The sequence below is a fragment of the Heloderma suspectum genome, chromosome 5 (assembly GCF_057233095.1).
Source record: "Heloderma suspectum isolate Gila_16-S chromosome 5, 16-S_ref, whole genome shotgun sequence".
In the NCBI taxonomy this organism is placed as follows: domain Eukaryota; kingdom Metazoa; phylum Chordata; class Lepidosauria; order Squamata; family Helodermatidae; genus Heloderma; species Heloderma suspectum.
This window is the reverse complement of record NC_139462.1, coordinates 22486454-22504496: the sequence shown is the minus strand read 5'-3', so window position 1 is coordinate 22504496 and position 18043 is coordinate 22486454. Positions and strand designations below refer to the sequence as shown.

The window sequence follows — 18043 nt, the reverse complement described above, 5'->3', positions numbered from 1 at the left end:
AGCATGCCTGCATGGTTTGCAAGCAAAACAAAATTTCTCATACATTCCTACTATGTGGTGGAGGCTGGTGGCCCCAATGTCAGTGGGGTGGTAAATCCGCTCTGGATTTCAGTCAGAACCAGTCAGAACTCTGAAGGAGCTATCCAAGGTGCAGAAGCACTGTGGATAGCTCCTTCAGAGTTCTGACTGGTTCTGACTGAAATCTGGAGCAGATTCACTGCCCCACTAAGATTGGAGCCACCAGTCTCCACTGCTAGTATGTATGTGTTCCCAGTCCTTGCCTATTCCACACACTAACCCAGCCTTCCCCAACCTGTTGCCCTCCAGATGTGTCGGACTGTAATTCTCATAATTCCCAACCAGGATGGCCCATGGGAGTTGCATTCCAACACCTCTACAGGGCAATAAGTTGAAGAAGACTGCATTAACCTCTTAAACTGCTGGGATTTGGGCAATTGCTGGCTAGTGACCATTTTTGCAATATTGTTCTTACTGTTCTTTTCTATTTTTATTATAGTCATAGGGCATTGGTTGCCAGGTTTGTTATGTTATAATCCAAATTGCCTTGAATACTTTTGTAGAATGGTGTATATTTTTAAAATAATACATAGACATTTTATATATTTATATTATACCTTCATAAAATGGCTGCTGTGCTTTTGGAAAACAATGGTGCCATGTATCAAAATGTGTGCCAATATGAACAAATGTCAGCCTGGCTTCCTGACTTCCCAGGATCGTCCTTGATTGTCTTTTGTAATGTGGGAAAGCAGTTGCCTTCATGCCCTGTGGAGGAGGGTTCATAGAATAGTATGCTGACAGAATGGTTCCCCAGAAGCACCTGGATGTGGTAGGGAAAGGATGCTGGAAGAGTTGGATCCTTAGTCCAGTCAGGCAGAGCTCTTCTTATGGTTAGGTGGGCTGATTCACATGACCCTCTGCATAGGCCAAGATGTGGGTCAAGTGAACTGAAGTGGTCAAGCTGGCTATCAGATAGCCAGATTGACTTCTTGTAGAGTGGCCACTTATGCATCACCCAAAGAGCAGAAATGCCTCAATTAAACAAGAGGACAAAAGAGGACGCAGATTGGCATAAAACACATGTAAGCTCATGTAGATGATTAGATGCAAATTTAGAAAATTATTATAATTTAATTTTAGAAAAGCAGTATGTCCCCCCATAGTGGGGTAGCAAGGACCTGTGTGCCTGCTTAGTCTGCTGCTAACTGTTGATGGGCAACATCAAGTCCCCGGTTCTTCCTTCTTATTATGGTTCCTTCTTTCCAACCAGGCATGGACTGGTCAGTACTTTAAAGAGAAGACACCTTCAAGTAGAGGAATGTCCTCTTTAAAGTAGGGCACCCTAACCTCTTGCCTGTGAGCACACAGTGAGAGATGTATGTTTTTAGACCAAGCGAGCTGATGGATGGCAAAGGGATCAAGCGACCCAGCAGAATAATGGTTTGCTCCTAGCCACACAGGGAAACCCTTTGCTACTGTTCAGAACCTGTCGATCATGAATGTGTATGCCTGTCTGCAGCGACAGCAGGTTGGGGAAGGTCCTGCACATACAGCTGAACGTGAACATGTCCTCTACATGGGATCTGGAAGAGAGTATACAGATGATCTGCTACAGATGTTGTGATAAACACACAGAGGTTGGGAAAGTGGAGATGGCCTCCCCCATGCCCATTATTTGGATTTTTGAACACCTGGCAAGGGCCAGAGTATTGTGTAGCATACCATGAAATGGAACATGTTACTTATGCTCTTCCAGATGGATGTGGAAATCAGCTTTAGAAATCAGCTCTCTCAAGGGCCTGTGGCAGGGGTGGGCAACTTGTGGCCCTCCAGATGGCCTATAGCTCCCACCATCCTTTACCTTTGGCTATGCTGGCTCAGGCTGATGGGAATTGTAGGCCAAAACATCTGGAGAGTTACAAGTTACTCCATTCTCCCCTGACCAAATGTTCTTTGAAAAGTTATGATGGGGATAGGAAGGGTTGTATGCCTGTACATATGCATGCAATCTAGTGGGTAGCATATTGAAGTAGGATCAGGGAGACCTGGATTTGATTCCCTGCTCACTCATGAAGCTCACTAGGGTGGCTTTGGGCCAGTCAGTGTCTCTCAGCCTAATTCACCCCACAGGGTTGTTGTGAGGATAGGGCATTGCTCTGTGCTCCCATGAAGGTCAATAGATAAATATGATCAATAAATATCTCTCCCCTGGATCTTTCATGCTTGATTGATATATCTTCCACCTATATGGTTTTTTAGTTTCCTCTGCTGTCTGACTGCCGTGGCACACTAAACACTGACTTTTAAAGGTTTGCTGGTGTGCTCCAGTGTAGCCTGAGTGATGATTTCTGCTGGCACATTTTGGTATTCGAGATAGGTCTGGAAAGGGGAAGTCAAAGCCAAGTCATCTGTTTATCAGCCTCTGAACTACCCTTGGCTGTATAAAGAAATTGGCATTCCATCCCACTCAGGTTTTTCTTTTATGCCCCAGGAAAATATTTTTAACATACTCTTTTGTATTGATCTGTAAAACTGGATATTCTGCCCTGTCCTGCATATATCAGTATGCCATCCAGTATTTCCCCTTTCTCTAGTACCCTGTATTTCTAACAATCCCAGAGCCTTTTAGACAAACCTTTCCTAAACCTCCTCCTCTTGGAATACGTCTTTTTCTAAACCTCCTTAGAATTGCTCAGATGTTATCATTTTAAAAGTGTGCACATTATCAACCTATGTAAGCTGCCCTGTTAAATAAAATTCCCCTGCAACTTTAATTGGAAGCTTATTCCTTTTGCCTCTGCTGCTAATTGCTTTTTGCTCAGTATGACTCAGCATTACTGGTGATTTACTGATGAATTGTTCCTTAATTGCCCCTTGGTCAATCAGCTTCCGTTCCCTAGAACTGTGTTTGTGTGTGAATTATGGTTTTCCTCTCATGCTTTTTCTTTTATTGCAAAATAGTGCAATTTCACTATAAAGCCCTTGGGTAACCTATACCTACCTGAAGGCCTTTTCTCCATGGCATTTTGCTGTATCTCTAGGTTGGTTGGACGAACATATAACTTGCACCTGAACTGTGTTGACTGCAGTGAACCATCTGGACTTATGTCCAGGCAAATGACCTTGAGGAACTGCATTAGGGAGATGATCCACTACACCCAATTAGCCCCTTGATCTCAAAATGTGTATATGGAGAGTTTCACAGGTAGCTGTTATCAGATTAAAAGCGTGTAACGTTTTATGAGCATCTATGGCACAGAGATGTATTTCTAGATTTCATCAGTCTTTCCTATATTGGAACAATCTCTGTAGACTTTCAGGTGAGGGTAGCTGGTCAAGCTGGAAGTCAATGCTGTCTCAGGACTTTTTCCTTTTGTTTCCTTGGCAACTGTAACCATGACTACCGGCATCTGCTTGCAGTTGTAAGGGGCAAGCAAGTTCAGCAGCAGATAGCATATGCTTACATGTAATGATTCTGTGAATGTCCTGTACATTCTCCTTTTTAGCTAGGGCTCTAATTTGGGGTTGTTGTTTTTTAAAGCGTAATAAGAAACGATGAAATTTTTGAATAAAAATGACTACATAAAGAGCTTACGTTTTTGCTATGGGTGGACAAATTTAGGCACTTGGTTGCTATGCTGACTTAAAAATTAGGCCTGGTGACTGAAACCCAGGTTGCTGAAGAAAGCAGAAAACATGCTTCTCCTTCTCCTACATGAACAATATGCACAAGCTTAAAGGCACCGTCTTTTTAACGGCACTTCTCACAAGCTGCTAGAAGTGTTTCTGGAGCCAAACTCTGGCTCAGACTAAAGCCTGCTGTTTTGTTTCTTTAAACTGCCAGCCAGGGTGAGACCTTCTGGGGGAAAAATGGGAATGATTGAACTTCTGAGCCAAACTACACATTAAGTTAATCGTGTAGCATGTAGCTGAGGGGTAACTTTTTATTTACTCTAGTGTACGTGCACATATCCCCAATTCAGATTGGGATCACCATGCATCAGGAGGGGAGGATTCGACCTTCCCTCAACTGTTCCCCCCAAATCCGCCCTGGTGTATGTGTGTGTGAGGCGAGGCGGAGGAGTTAAAAAAGAAAAAAAAATGATGCCAATGGATATTTTTTCATATTCCCCCACCCCCGGTCTCTCTCTGTGTGAGTGAATTTCAAGGTGAAACGGTGGTGGTAAGGTGTAATCCTCCCTCCCAGTGCATGGTGTTTCCGATCTGACTGGGGGTTGCTCATGCTTACTATAGAGTAAATAAAAGGCTAACCTCCAGCCACATGCTACATGATTAGTGCAACGTGCTGCCTGGCGCTTGGATTCTTATCCTTTCTCCCTGATGGGGACTATAGGGGCTCAGCTGATGTGACTTAAACTACAGTTCTGCCCAGCTCACCCCTCCTCCAGCCACTCCTGCTGGAACCCTAGAATGGGCTGCCTAATGAAGCAGACAACAGCGTCAGCATTTGGTGAACCTGCAGCCCTCATCCCCTTTGGGTTTTCCTTCCTGTCTGCCTCTTCTCCTCCCTCCCTCCCTCCCTGCAGCCTGTGCACTCTGCTTTCCCCCTCATTAGCAAATGCAAGCTCTAGGCCTGACAGCACTGCTGAGTGACAGACTGTCAGACGCACTAATCCAGATGACCCAGGTTCATCACCCCCCTATTGTCATGGGCTAGGCTTGTACGCTGCAGTCGTAGGTTCGGCAAGAGAGCTTTGAGATGCCACAACCAGCAGAAAGGAGAGGTCTTCGGCTGGGATTGCAAAGGCTTGGCGAGTTTTCACACAAGCCTTCGGGGTGAGCAGATGCTGCTGGAGGCGTGCTGGTTTGAAGTAAGGACGGGAGACATCTTCATATCGAAAGCAAAAGTGATGGTTTTATGAACAATAAAAGGAAACTGTATTACACCATATGGCGGCCTTTCTGTACCTGGTGCCCTCCAGGTGTTTTTGACTACAGCTCCCAGAATCCCTGACCATTGGCCAAGCTGGCTGGAGCTGATGGGAACTGTAGTCCAAAACATCTGGAGGGCACCAGGTACAGAAAGGCCGCCATATAGGGAATCGTCATCATCATCACATTTATATCCCACCTTTTTTCCTCTTGCAAGGAACCCTAGATGGCTTACATGGTTCTCCTCCTCACCATTTTGTCCTCACAACAATAACCCTGTGAGGTCGGTTAGGCTGAGAGTCAGTGACTGGCCCAAAGTCACTTAGTGAGCTTCAGGGCTGAGCCGGGACTAGAACCCCTATCTCCCAAGTCCCAGCCCAGCACTCTAACCACTACACCACACTGGGTCTCCCCATGTGGTCTGGGTTCTACACCCCCGCAGTAGAGCCAAGAACTCACCAATTTCTTCTCCGCTCTGCTCCACCCCAAACCTGCAAGTGCATTGGGAAGAAAAGGGGGGTGGGGGGAGAAGGTGGGAATGAATCTCCCCTTCCCCGCCCCATATGACATGGCTATATCCTGCCCAGTAGTGTGGACAGTATGTATCAAGATGTAAACCCACAAAAATGGGCTGCCCATAGAATCGGAGAATCATAGAATGGTAGGGTTAGAAGGGGCCTATAAGACCATCAAGTCCAGCCCCCTGCCCAATGCAGGGATCCAAGTCAAAGAATCCCTGACAGATGGCTGTCCAATTTCATCTTGAATGCCTCTGCATGCCCCCATGTGGGAGCATCTTCTATCTTCATCTGGTGGAGGACTTTTCAGCTGTCACTCCCAGCATGGAGGCCTGCCCCCAAGCTTGAGAACCTACGAGTTAGGTAGGGATGCAAGAAAAAATTGTTTTGGTTCATTTTCTGTTCACCATTTATCCAGATTGCACCTTTCAGACTGAACACAGATCCAGATGCAGTCTACAGTCAAAGTCCGTACATTTCCAAGTTTGCAATGTGATTCACAGATCCCCCAAAATGCATTTGGCAGCATGCGTACAATTGAGCAACGGGCATGAAAACATGTGTACCTTTGAAAAATGTGTAAACATAAACTTTAATCAGTGGTAGAAGAATGCATACATTTAAAAATGTGAGCAATTGATGCTTATGTTTGGAAAAAGTTGCATGGAAATATGCATGGATTTTGTGTGAAAAGAAAAAAACAAAGCTTGCAATCTGATACAGACTTGAGTAAGAAAGAGCTTCAAGGTGGAATTTGGAGAAGTTTGGCAAGCTTGATTTTAGCTGATTCACATATCCCTAGAGTTATGCCTAGTGTTCCAAACATGCTCTTTGGACATGCAGAATGGCCTCTTACTCTCTAGATTTCGCTATGACCTGACACTTGGACCAGATCTACACTTTGTGTCATATCATTATGACCTCATCATGATAATGCTATATCCCTCTTGCACATTTATACCTCGTAGGACATACAATGACATTTGTTGCAGTATTTTGGATAATGTGGAATAAGAAGCAGGAAATAATGCTACAATAGCAGTATATAGAATGTGTAATCAGTGCACTAGATCTAGCCCTGATGGTGAAGAATAGGCCCTGACTTTGGATGCCTGGGGACTGTTCCAAGGCACCAGAATATGGGCCCCATTCAACCTGCCTAGCTTGGAGCTGAGTGCAACAGATTGCTTTGTTTGCTTGCAGTTTCAGTCTAGCAAGAGAAAGGGAAACAGCTCAACAAGCACTGCTAGGGGTATCAGTAGTATGCCACTGCTTGGGGAAAACTGTAGCTGCATCAAGCCAACGTTGCCCTGTCTTTGTGTTTGCTTGTTCTTCCCTCTCCTCAATTGGCTCGAATATTTGAAAATAGATATTAATAAAAATGATGACTACTGCGATAACTCTCCAGTATTTTCAAGCAAACTGGTCTTTTAAGGATCTCCTGAGACCCCTTTCCTGCAGGGAGGGGGACAGGGGTAAGAGCTCCTGCTGCATTCAGATCCCATGGAATTGTCCTTCTTTTAATGCTGTGAAATCTTTTCGCATCTCACAAGCTATTTTAAAATGTCTCTGGCAGGCATAACCCCCCCCCCCCGATCTTTGGCTTTTCTGGGTCTCTTTTCCCCTCTCCTCTGTCCTTCTGTTGCTGTGGAGTACTTTCAGGCATCTCAGCAAGATGCTGTGCCTTCATGCTATCTCAAAACTGACCCATGAATGCCTCGAGTGCAGGTGGCAATGGAATTGCCAGTGGGATTTTCATCTGAAGCTCTCTTTCAATCTACCATTTCCTTTGTTCCCTTTCTCTTCCTTAAAGTAAACAGGGCTCCCAGGAGGGAAGAGCTGCCACATCAGGGCTTTTTATGTACCGCATCAAAATACAACCACCTAGTGTGATAGATCAATTCACAAATTTGAAGGTTTTTTTTTCTTTTCTTCCCGGGGCACTTTTGTCTATCCATCTATCGATCCCAGCTTTCCCTAACCTGGTGCTCGTCAGATATAATGGACAACAGCTCCCATCTTCCCCAGCCAGCATGGCCTTTGATGCCAGGGAAGGCTGCTCCATCCATTCATGGGCTCATGGGGGTATTCCTATCCCTGCAAAGTTCTCCATATGGAATATGAAACTATACTGATATGATCACTCCACTCTTGTTAGCAAGCTAAACTTTGCATTGCTGATCAGTATCAGTCTGGAGTCAAACCACTTTGTAGGCTGAATATGTGCACGTAGAACAGGTCTTGTGAATATTTATTTATTTATTTATTTATTCATTTAATTTAATTTCTATACCACCCAATAGCCAAAGCTCTCTGGGCAGTCCATAAAAATTAAAACCAAATGGCACACAATAAAACAATTTAAAATATATAGAACATTAAAACCACAATATAACAATACAATCACAATAAAGCCTAGCAGCAGTGCAGGAATTTAAAAAAATACAGATTTAAAACAGCAAAGGTAAAAGTCTAGAAAGCTAAAATGCTAAAATGCCTGGGAAAATAAAAAGGTCTTCACCTGGTGCCGGAAGGAATACAATGTAGGTGCCAGGCGAACTTCAGTAGGGAGCCCATTCCACAACCGGGGCGCCACAGCAGAAAAAGCCCTCCTCCTAGTAGCCACCCGCCTCACTTCCTTTGGCAGGGGCTAACAGAGAAGGGCTGCTGAGGATGATCTTAAGGTCCGGCACATATGGGAAGAGGTGATCCTTCAGATAACCTGGCCCCAAGCTGTTAAGGGCTTTGAATGTTAATACCAGCACTTTGAATCAGGCGTGGAAATGGACTGGCAGCCAGTGCAACTGAAAAAGTACTGGCATAATATGAGCTCACTGGCCAGTCCCCTGGGAGATTTTACCCAGCCCAGTGGGTGCCATTTGCATCCAGTGTCAGCCTCAGCCAGCGATACAGCACGACAATGGCGGCCGTATTGCTGGCGCTCTGGAGCCAGCCAGCGGCTCCACGGAATCACCGCGGAACGGAGCCAGCTGGTGAGGATTCCGGGGGGAGGGATGGATCGCCTCCCCCCAAGGGCGGATTCCCCAGTGGAGAAGCAGGTAGGGAATCTGCCCATCCCTAAACACGTCTTGAAGCATTCACCAGACCTGTTCTACGTGCACATATCCAGACTACAAAGTGGTTTGATAGGCTAGCCTATCGCATGGAAAATGGCATAGCAGACGCCATTTGCGGCCGTAAAACCCTTACTTTAAGCTAAATGCAGCCATTTATGGCTGCATTTAGCTTAATCTAAGAGCTTTACGGCCGCAAATGGCGTAGTGGATGCCATTTGCATCCGGAGTCAGCCTTGGCCAGCGATACGGCATGGCAATGGCGGCTGTATCACTGGTGCTCCAGAGCTGCCGGCGGGGAGGTCTGGGCGGGGAGGATTCCACAGAGAGGTGGAGGTAAGGGATCCTTTCTGCCATGGACTCCGGAGGCCAGATGCAGAATCTGGCCTCATTGGGGTCCGTGGCGGATTTCTCTGACATCCCTAGGTGCCTTGCTTCATACAAAGGCTGCCAAGGATTTCTTGTGCCAGGAGCTGGACAACTGTGAACCATTCATAAGACCTGAAGATTTGCTAAGGAAAAAAAAAAGTTGACTGCAGCTAGGGATGTACAGACTGGGTAAAATCCACTCTGTGTTTGTTTCATGGATTGTCAGTTGTCTTTTATTCTGTTGTCCATTCAGAGATGGATTCAATTTTTTTTGTTATGTGGAAAAATACGCAAATCATTCCTCAAGAGGGTTCATAACAATTTACATAATTTACCTCAGTACATAATTTACATAATCTAGCTCAGTATATAATTTACCTCAGTAAATTTACCTCGGTACATAATTTACATAATTTACCTCAGTACATGGCATTTCACGTATCGTCCCTCATCCCATTCAACTCCTCCTCAGCAGAAACGTGAGTGTTTTCGTACAAATAAATATGCGTAAATTTTGGGAAAGTAAAAAAAAAAAAGATCTGAAAGTCCACAGACTCTGTGCGGCCTGAGGTTGGTCCACCGTGGAATTCCGCAGGCCGGATTCTTAGAAACCCAAGCTCATTTTTGTCCATCTCAAATTTCTCCAGGATCCCTAACTTTAGCCCAGGAAAAAATGGTGCCATTCAAGACTTATGCAACACTGAAAGGGCCCTTGCTTAAAACGTTATATAAGATATGGATAATTAATTTAGCTACAGCCCAGGCCAATCCACATTTTGAGGGGAAGAAATTCTCTTTAACCACAATCTGAGTTAATATTTACAAACGTTGCATGTGGCAGCACGTTAATGGATTGTTGATGGGCCTGCTTGTAATGACTCCAATCCCCCCCGCCCCCATGTTGCAGGGCAGAGTGGGTTGCTGTGGTGGAAATTGATTACTTTTTCATTTCCTTGCAGTTTTGGTATTTAAAGTCCCCCAGCTTTATGCCTGGGCTTAATTCCGTTTTATGCTCCTAATATAGCATATTCTGTTTACCTCTCTGTGTTTTGACTTGACAGCCACCTCCGCAGATATATGATAAGCAGCTGGATGAAAGAGAACACACGATTGAAGAGTGGAAAGGTAATCTCGTTTTTAAGGCATAGGACATGAGTCCTGAATGGACATTGCGGGAGGGTCTGTAGCTGAGTGGTAGAGCCCCTGCTTGGCATGCAGAGGGTCCCAGGTTCAATCCTTGGCATCTCCAGGGAGGGCTGGAAAAACTCCTGCCTGAAACCCCGGAGAGCTGCTGCCAGTCAGTGTTGACAGTATATCAGTAGTTTGACTTAGTCTAAGGCAGTTTCTCATGTTCACGCTACAGGCTACATTATAAGCCTCTGGTGTCCTCCCCCCCATCCCCGTCATTCTCTGCTGCTCATAGTGGTTGCTTATGATGTGATGCTTAACAGATATATTCCTTGTGACATCGTGTTTATGGTATATATTGCTTATGACACAGAGTGCACTATATCATAAGCCAGGGATGTCGAATTTCAGAGAAACTCTCAGGGGGCTGCATTCAGGTCATGGGCAGGAATGAAGGCAAAAGGGGGTGGGGCTAACATTCCCCCAACACAGAGGAAATACTAGCATATGTTAGCTTAAAGCTAAAGTAACTTTTAGGGGAGGCATAAACTTTGGGAAAGGGGAGAAAAGTGCACAAAAGCTGGTGAACCAAAGAACAATTAGCATTTGGGGGGAATGGGGTGGTGCCAGAGGAAGGGGGAGTGGCCATCTGGGCCAGATTGAGACAAAGATTCAATACCCCTGTCATAAGCTATCTATCTATCATCTATCTATCTATCTATCTATCTATCTATCTATCTATCTATCTAAACCATAAGCACTAACACATGTATTGTACTTTGCACAAATTTTGTGCAAAATTCCCGAAGGTTAGGAAACCGGTCTGCAAGTCTGTGGAATCCACCCAATGGGGTAAAGCTTGCTTTGACATCCCTACCCATGAAAGTATTTTATGGTTGTATCCAGGACAGTTTCTCAAATTTCCCAACGTGCCCATGGCCCCAAAATGTTGCCTAGCCCTGCTTCAACAAATCTGTGTGTATGTGTATTTTTTGTGAGCCAGAAGGGAGTTTTCCTCTTCCAGGCTGTTGACATGCCAGAAATAACACATACAGACAGATATACTAGTATATAGGCAGGTATAGGCTAGTATAAATGGTGTGGACTAGTAACTTATGTGGACTTGCTTTTAAGGCTGATCTTTTGTTGAAGTCATCCATTCACATATAGCTTTAAATGATAGTGTGTGTGTGTGGGGGGGGGGGTGATGGGAGAAGAGAGATTAGCAATGCTGATGCATCTTTGTAACTGGGTCCTTTGTCTCTTGCAGAATTAATCTACAAGGAAGTAATGAATTCTGAAGAAAAGACTAAAAACGGTGTAGTAAAAGGACAGCCTTCTCCCTCAGGTACTCAGTCCCAGTGAATAACCATATTGTGTTCACTGCAAGCTCCCTCTTACAAAGATAGATTCTTACTGAAGTCTCTTAGGGCTCAATCCTATGCATGCTTACACAGAGAAAAGTCCTACAACTCCCAGCATCCCCCAAACAGCATGGCTGGCTAGGGAATGCTGGGAGCTGTAGGGCATTTCTCTGTCTGAACATGCATCAGATTGTGCCCTTAATGTGCGGCTGTTAACGAACCATCGGCAGCTGTTCTTGCGTCGATTTGAGGCTGGGCATTATTTCAAACAGCTTTACACATCATGGGAAGATGAGCTTTATTAACTGAACTCCAGTGTTGTAGTATTAAAATTTTTGGTCTGGAAATTCCAGGGGGGATGGAAAGTTAAAAAAAGGAGAAAGAAACAAACATCAGCATTTATTCCAATGGGGATGTGTTTTCTTTTCTTTTTTTTACCCCTCCCCCCGGGAGGGGGAATTCTGGGACAAAAATGGGAGAGGGGGAAACTAAAATCCCCCTCCCTAATCACCATGGTCCTGATCCACATTGGGGCCACATGCACTTACACTCAAATAAGTAACCGAATCGTGCATAGCTCTGCTATGCGTGATTAGCAGAATGCTTAGTTTGGCCCATGGTATCATATATTGGCTGCATTCATAGATAAAACATTTTAGTTGGTGTAGTTTTAGTCAGCTGCTCCCCTAACCATCATTAAGGGATATGGGTTCACACGTTAATTCCACCACCACCACCACCACCACCTGCCTTGCTCCCTACCTTTCCTCTGCCAGGTATAACTGTGGTAGAAGATGATCTTTTGGTCTGATCTTAACCATGGTTAATGCCAAGACTGCTACAGGCAGAACTCAGCTCACCAGCCATGTATTGTAGCCTGCCAAGAGTTTGATAGATCTCTGTTTTTGCTGTCTCCCTGGGATGGCAAAAACAGGGGAATTGTCAAGGTCCCGGACGACCACAATCCATGGCTGGTGGAATATGTTTGGCATAGTAGGTCACCAAGTTGTGTAGGCCTGGTTCAGGTTCCCTCTTAAGCAGAGTTTGCTCATCATCTTGAAACCCTGGTTTTACATCCTGGTTAAAATGAAACCCTGTCTAGCCTTAACTGTGGTGAAGGGTATTCCTTAGGGAGGAATTTGCACTTGAAAAGGGAAGGAGTATGAGATCTTGCTGACCACCCCCGAATCTCATAACAATGAGTGTTGTCTGTACCTCTCCTCTCTGAACATAAAGGGGAAAGACATCAGTGTGCTTCCATGCAGTGTTCGTGTAAAGTGAAATTATGCTGTCCCTTTCATGCAAAGGTATGAGCTGCAACCCTTGAATCACATCCAGTTTCTTTCAAATATACAAGATCTAGGAAATCTGTGTTCCAGCTTCACAAAGATCAGTATCTGCATGAAGGTTTGTAAGTCACTCTCAGTACTCTTCTCTGCTATACTCCAAGCAGATGACACCTCTTCCTCCTCCTCCTCCTGATGACGACAATGATGATGTATGTGGTTCAGCAGCAGCTTTTTAGCTGTCATGGATTTAATTTATTTGGATTAATAACCTGCCCCTTTCTTAAAGGATAGGCCTGTGATGCTAAGCTTTCTGGGTTAGTTGCTCTCATGCACAATGGCTCCAGGTGACCCACATCAGTGCTTCAATGTTGGGGGATGCTAACAGAGGCACCTTGCTTGCCCTCCTTACAGATAGTGGCATTTACACACACACACACGCGCGCGCGCACACACACTGTTGCCTGCTACCGCTTCTTCAAATCTTCCTACCCAGAAGATACCAGAGTGAAGGCAGAGACATTTCTTGCTTCCACCCTCTCTCTTATGACCTCATGATGACATCACTGGGTCAGCAACTGCCCCAAAGCTGGTAGAGGGTGGGGGTTGCAGACCTCTCCAAAACATTCCATGGAGCATGGAGGAGGAAGCAGGTGAGTCTGAATCCCACACCAAATTTCCCTTTTCCAACCCCACCTGGATGCAATCGCAGGTGTGGAACACCATCCAAATTATGCAAAAGCATAGCAAGGAAAAACCAAAAGAGGTTTTACAATAGGTTGCAGAACAGCATAGGGGACATTGGCGCTTCAAAGAGCCATACACACCTCACTTTCAGTTATGACCATTCATCCAGGTTCTTGCAGAGTCAAAAGTGAAAGACAGAATGGGCATGCTTGATTTAAATGCTTCCTGTGCCAGTGCCCAGCACAATTTCTCCACAAGATGGAGGAGGTATCAGAATAAATAATTGTTCACGAGCAAATTTGTCAGCCAGAGCAGCGTGTGGGAGATGATTCATGTGTAACGATACCATGATTTGCTCATATGGAGAAGTAATTTGCAAGGACTCATTAAGGACTCGCTTTCACCTAAAATGGATCGTCATCCTAATTCATATGTAGTTTTTGTTCCTGCAAGGCGGTATTTTATTTACTCCATTCTTAGAGGGGAGGGAATTGCTACTGTTGTTGTTGTTGTTGTTGTTGTTGTTGTCGCTGTTGTTGTTGTAGATGATAGATAGATAGATAGATAGATAGATAGATATTTCACTGCTGTTCTTTCAATTACATGTTCATTTTTAGCTCCATGGAACACAACTGTCTTTACTGTTGTTCCTGTTTTTATAAGGGATGGAAAACAAGCTTCTTTATGAAATGATCATTTTTCAGGCTACCTTATATCTTGGGGGGAAATATTATCAGTAGAAAGCATGAGGGCACTCAGTGCATCCAATTAAGAATAAGAGGAGAAGAGGGTGGCAGGGAGGGAGGGGATGATCCACTTCCCTGTTATACTTAAACTACGGGAGGAGAAGTTCAGATTTTCAGCCCAGTCCTGCAACAATCCATGCCCCTCATTCAGGATCAGCCTGAATGTTATGAGAATCTCTAGAAGAAATGCAGAATTGTGCAATATGGAAAGCACTTGGATATTTTTGTTAAGGGTTCCATTGCATTGGAAAAATGTTACACAGGGGCTGCTTATATTTACCTGCTATTTATGGGATAATACTACTAACGCTACAAGTAAGCATATACAACTCACATATATATCTAACACAGTAAGCATATATAAACATACCAAACACACCAACCATGCTGAATGCCAACTATATGACTAACATACCATCAGTAATGGCAACCAGCATACACTTAGAGAGCAATCCTATGCATGTTTACACTGAAAACAAGGCCTACAACTCCCAGCATGCCCCAACCAGCCATGCTGGTTGGGGCATGCTGGGAGTTTTAGGCCTTTTTTGTGTGTGAACATGCATAGGATTGTGCCTTTAACATCATAGACAAGGGCTGGGGACTCCATGGTGGTGGTGGCCAGGGGCGGAAGCCAGTCATGGGTGGAGCCAAAGCCAAAAGTGGGTAGCTTTGGCTCCACCCATGCCTCGTGGAGTCTGGTGGCTCTGATTTTGGTGGGGTGGTGAATCCATCCTGGGCTTCAGTCAGAACCAGCAAGAACTCTAAAGGAGTTGTCCAAGGTGCTGAACCCTATCCCCAAAATAGGCTTAGCACCTTGGATAGCTCCTTTAGAGCTCGGGCTCATTCTGACTGAAACCCACAATGGAGTCGTAGCCCCTCCAGAATCTGAGCCACCACCTACACTGGACTTTCTGCCACCCCTTCTCTCTCTTTCTGACATGCACCCCCCTCCCCTTCCTTTCTAGCCTGCGAGCTGCCAGAGTAGGGACAGATCTCTCTTGCCAGAGGTCTGAACTGATCAGTTGCAGAGGGCATTTGAAATTAGCCTACAGGTGGCAAGCTGCCACTCCTATCATAGACCCCATTCAGACATTTTATTTACCTGACTAGTAAATTCATTTAGGTAGTGAAGAAAAAGGTGTAACTTTCTCCCCTTCAGCCTGTATCTGAAGATGCTCATGCTTGCATGAAGGCCTGACTCACTCTACTCTTTCACCCCAGAAAAGAGGCGTGGAAGCAGTGCCAGCTCCAGGTGTCTGAGGGCCCTTGTCCGAGACCCTCTCAGTGTTCCCCTTCCTCAGCGTCTCTGCCTTCTCACTGAGATCGTTAACAGCAGTAATTACCCCTCCTTCTCTTTCTCATCATTGCTACCACTTGCCTGCTTGACAGGAAGAGAGCCAGTGGGCAAGTCGGCAGTGGCATCTCCTGCTCCTCCTTCTCACCACCACCATTGCCTGGGTTAGACTGAGAGGCAGGTGAACAAGCAGGTTGCCATAGTGAAGGAAATGGGCAACTCCAGGGGGCTTTCGACAGCGGGCCCCAGCTGGCGTGTGGGCCCTCGGCAAATGCCCTACCATGCCGACTCTTGATGTTGACTCTCCATGGGAGATTATTCAGACAGGGGCCTCACACACATGGGTGATCACACATTGAGTCACATGTTACTTTAGGTGTGTGGTGGAGGGAGGGGCTCATCCACCTTGTGAAAGGCTCAGACGGCCACTTGAGTGTTTGAACCTGCCTGTGCATACAGTAAAAAAAATGTGTATCGCTGTGTCTGGCGCACTCGTCCTTACAGAGAGAGAAGAAATGGCTTGCAATGTTATTTACATTTATATACTGAACAAGGATCTTTCCAGACTTATGCAACGGGACTATAGTGACTGCCATATTTTAAAAGAGAGCAATGTCTGGCCTGACAAATTATCATCCTATTATTATGTGTTGTTGGGAAAATGTATGGAGCACATCTATTGAAAAAACAGCTTGAGTCTTGGCAGACCGAGTTTAATATATTAAGACATAAACAGTCTGGTTTTAGGTCTGAATTGTTTGTTGTAAACCATTGCATGTTTTTAGCACACCAGCTGAAAAGTAGTCCTGGGGACCTAGTCAGAAATGTTTTTCAGCATATATTGACATTAAAGCTTCTTCCTTCCCCCCTCCTCTCTCTCTCTCTCTCTCTCACACACACACATACACACACACACACACACACACGTAACACATTCTCTTGAGCTGATTTTTGCCTTGACATTACAAGGTGTTCCTACTACCACAGAGAAAAACACTACAGACCAGAACTCTCATATCACCTCAAGCACATTGTGTTGATAATTAGCTGATGAGAAACCAAAGTGATGTGCATACCCTGGCAAACCATCCCATGCATATCTTCTGCATGTGAAATTTCATACTTGGGTATGGAGGAAGCTCAAATGGAAAACTCATAGGCTAGGAACCTTTTGAGAACGGGACATGCGCAGGGCTGGTGCCAGCACCGAACATCCATGGGCAGCTGCCAGGGTTGCCTGCAGCACCCTGGGAGAACCCACTGCTGATGCCTCCCCACCCTCCATCTTTCTTTTCTGGCCCAGAACTATTGAGCTGTGCCAAGTGGCTGGATCTAGCCACAGTTTGGGTTTCTCACAATGTTTCTAACCTTGGAGCACTTTCACCACAGACAGGTAAGCCCACTAGGGTCTACTGATAGAGGAGGGGTCCCACTAGTGCCCTCTCAAAGCTACAACTGGCCCTGGACATGTGTATTTAAAATTCCTTTGTTGTTGTTGTTTTAGTTTTAAGCAAAATACACAGAGATGGTGCCTGAACAATATTAGTGGCTATTTCCTTCCATTCACAGTTCTTTGGATCCAACACCAGATAGATGATGATGATGATTGATAGATAGATAGATAGATGATAGAGATATGGATATTCTTAAATCCATATAGTGTGAAACATTTATTAGGCCAACCCAAAGATCACAGTGTGCAAGCTTTCAAGATTTTCTAACAACTTTCCCAATGAAGAGATCAGGAGATCTTGCAAGACATTTCTTGTGATCTTTGAGCTGGCCTAATAAAGATATTATGCTATATGGATTTCAAATTTTTCTTATGGCCAACTCAGCCGCCTCAGTCTTACATATATATCCTTGCCTCTCAAGCAGTCTCCAGCTTTCAGGTTGAATCACGCTGGTGTTCATTTTCTTAGCACAGGTGCAGCAGTGAACAGCAGCGAAAGCCTCCCTCCATCCTCATCCGTCAATGACATTTCCTCCATGTCCACAGACCAGACCCTGGCATCGGACACTGACAGCAGTTTGGAAGCTTCTGCAGGACCCCTCGGTTGTTGCAGGTGACTAGCCGCCTGCCTGCGAAACCCGACGTTCTTCAGAAGATGATGTAATTTAGAGCGGGGGGAATCATTGTGGTTATAAAAGAAATTCGGTGATGGAAAGGAAGAGAAAATTGCAAACAAACAAACACACATAACAATTAAACAAAATGAAACCCTTTGAGCCTGCTTCTCCTAAAAGAGTTATGTAAATGCAGCTAAGCTCAAGTGTATATTTAACTTATAGTTGCTCTGCTTTGGTCTTCTTCCAATGATGCTTACTGCAAAAAAAAAAAAAAAACCTGAGAAAAAAATACTTAAAAGAAGCCTCTTTTCATAAAATCGCAAAATTTAATGGCTGCAAAACCAGCAACCTGCAACTGTCCTTTTTCACGTTGGCATGACAAGGTGGGCAGCTCTACTCCCCTTTATGTGTGTACATGTGTGCCTGCCTAAACTCCTTCTGTTTCTGTTTTGGGCAGACAAACAGAGGAACACACATGTATCCTGGTGTACATACATGCAAATATGCATTTCAGTATATCTGTGCAGCTGTATGTGTACACATATCTCAAGAGCAGTAGTCTTGATGTGTACACTCAGTCTGCACTGGAG

General features: G+C 44.9%; 1 protein-coding gene across 9 annotated transcripts in view; it reads left to right on the top strand.

Annotated features, from left to right (window-relative positions):
• The window catches only part of MAPK10 (mitogen-activated protein kinase 10), a 413215-nt gene extending 395425 nt beyond the window's left edge, over positions 1-17790 (top strand). For 4 of the 9 annotated variants that reach the window (XM_084860214.1, XM_084860212.1, XM_084860211.1 and 1 more), the window contains 3 exons: positions 9937-10000; positions 11274-11351; positions 17311-17790. In XM_084860214.1, coding sequence (XP_084716340.1) covers positions 9937-10000; positions 11274-11351; positions 17311-17453 — 285 coding nt within the window. In that variant the 3' untranslated portion in view covers positions 17454-17790. Of the gene's footprint in view, positions 1-9936; positions 10001-11273; positions 11352-17305 lie in introns of all 9 variants that reach the window. The other 5 variants (XM_084860219.1, XM_084860218.1, XM_084860217.1 and 2 more) reach the window with 2 other exon arrangements.
• The last annotated feature ends 253 nt before the right edge of the window (positions 17791-18043 follow it).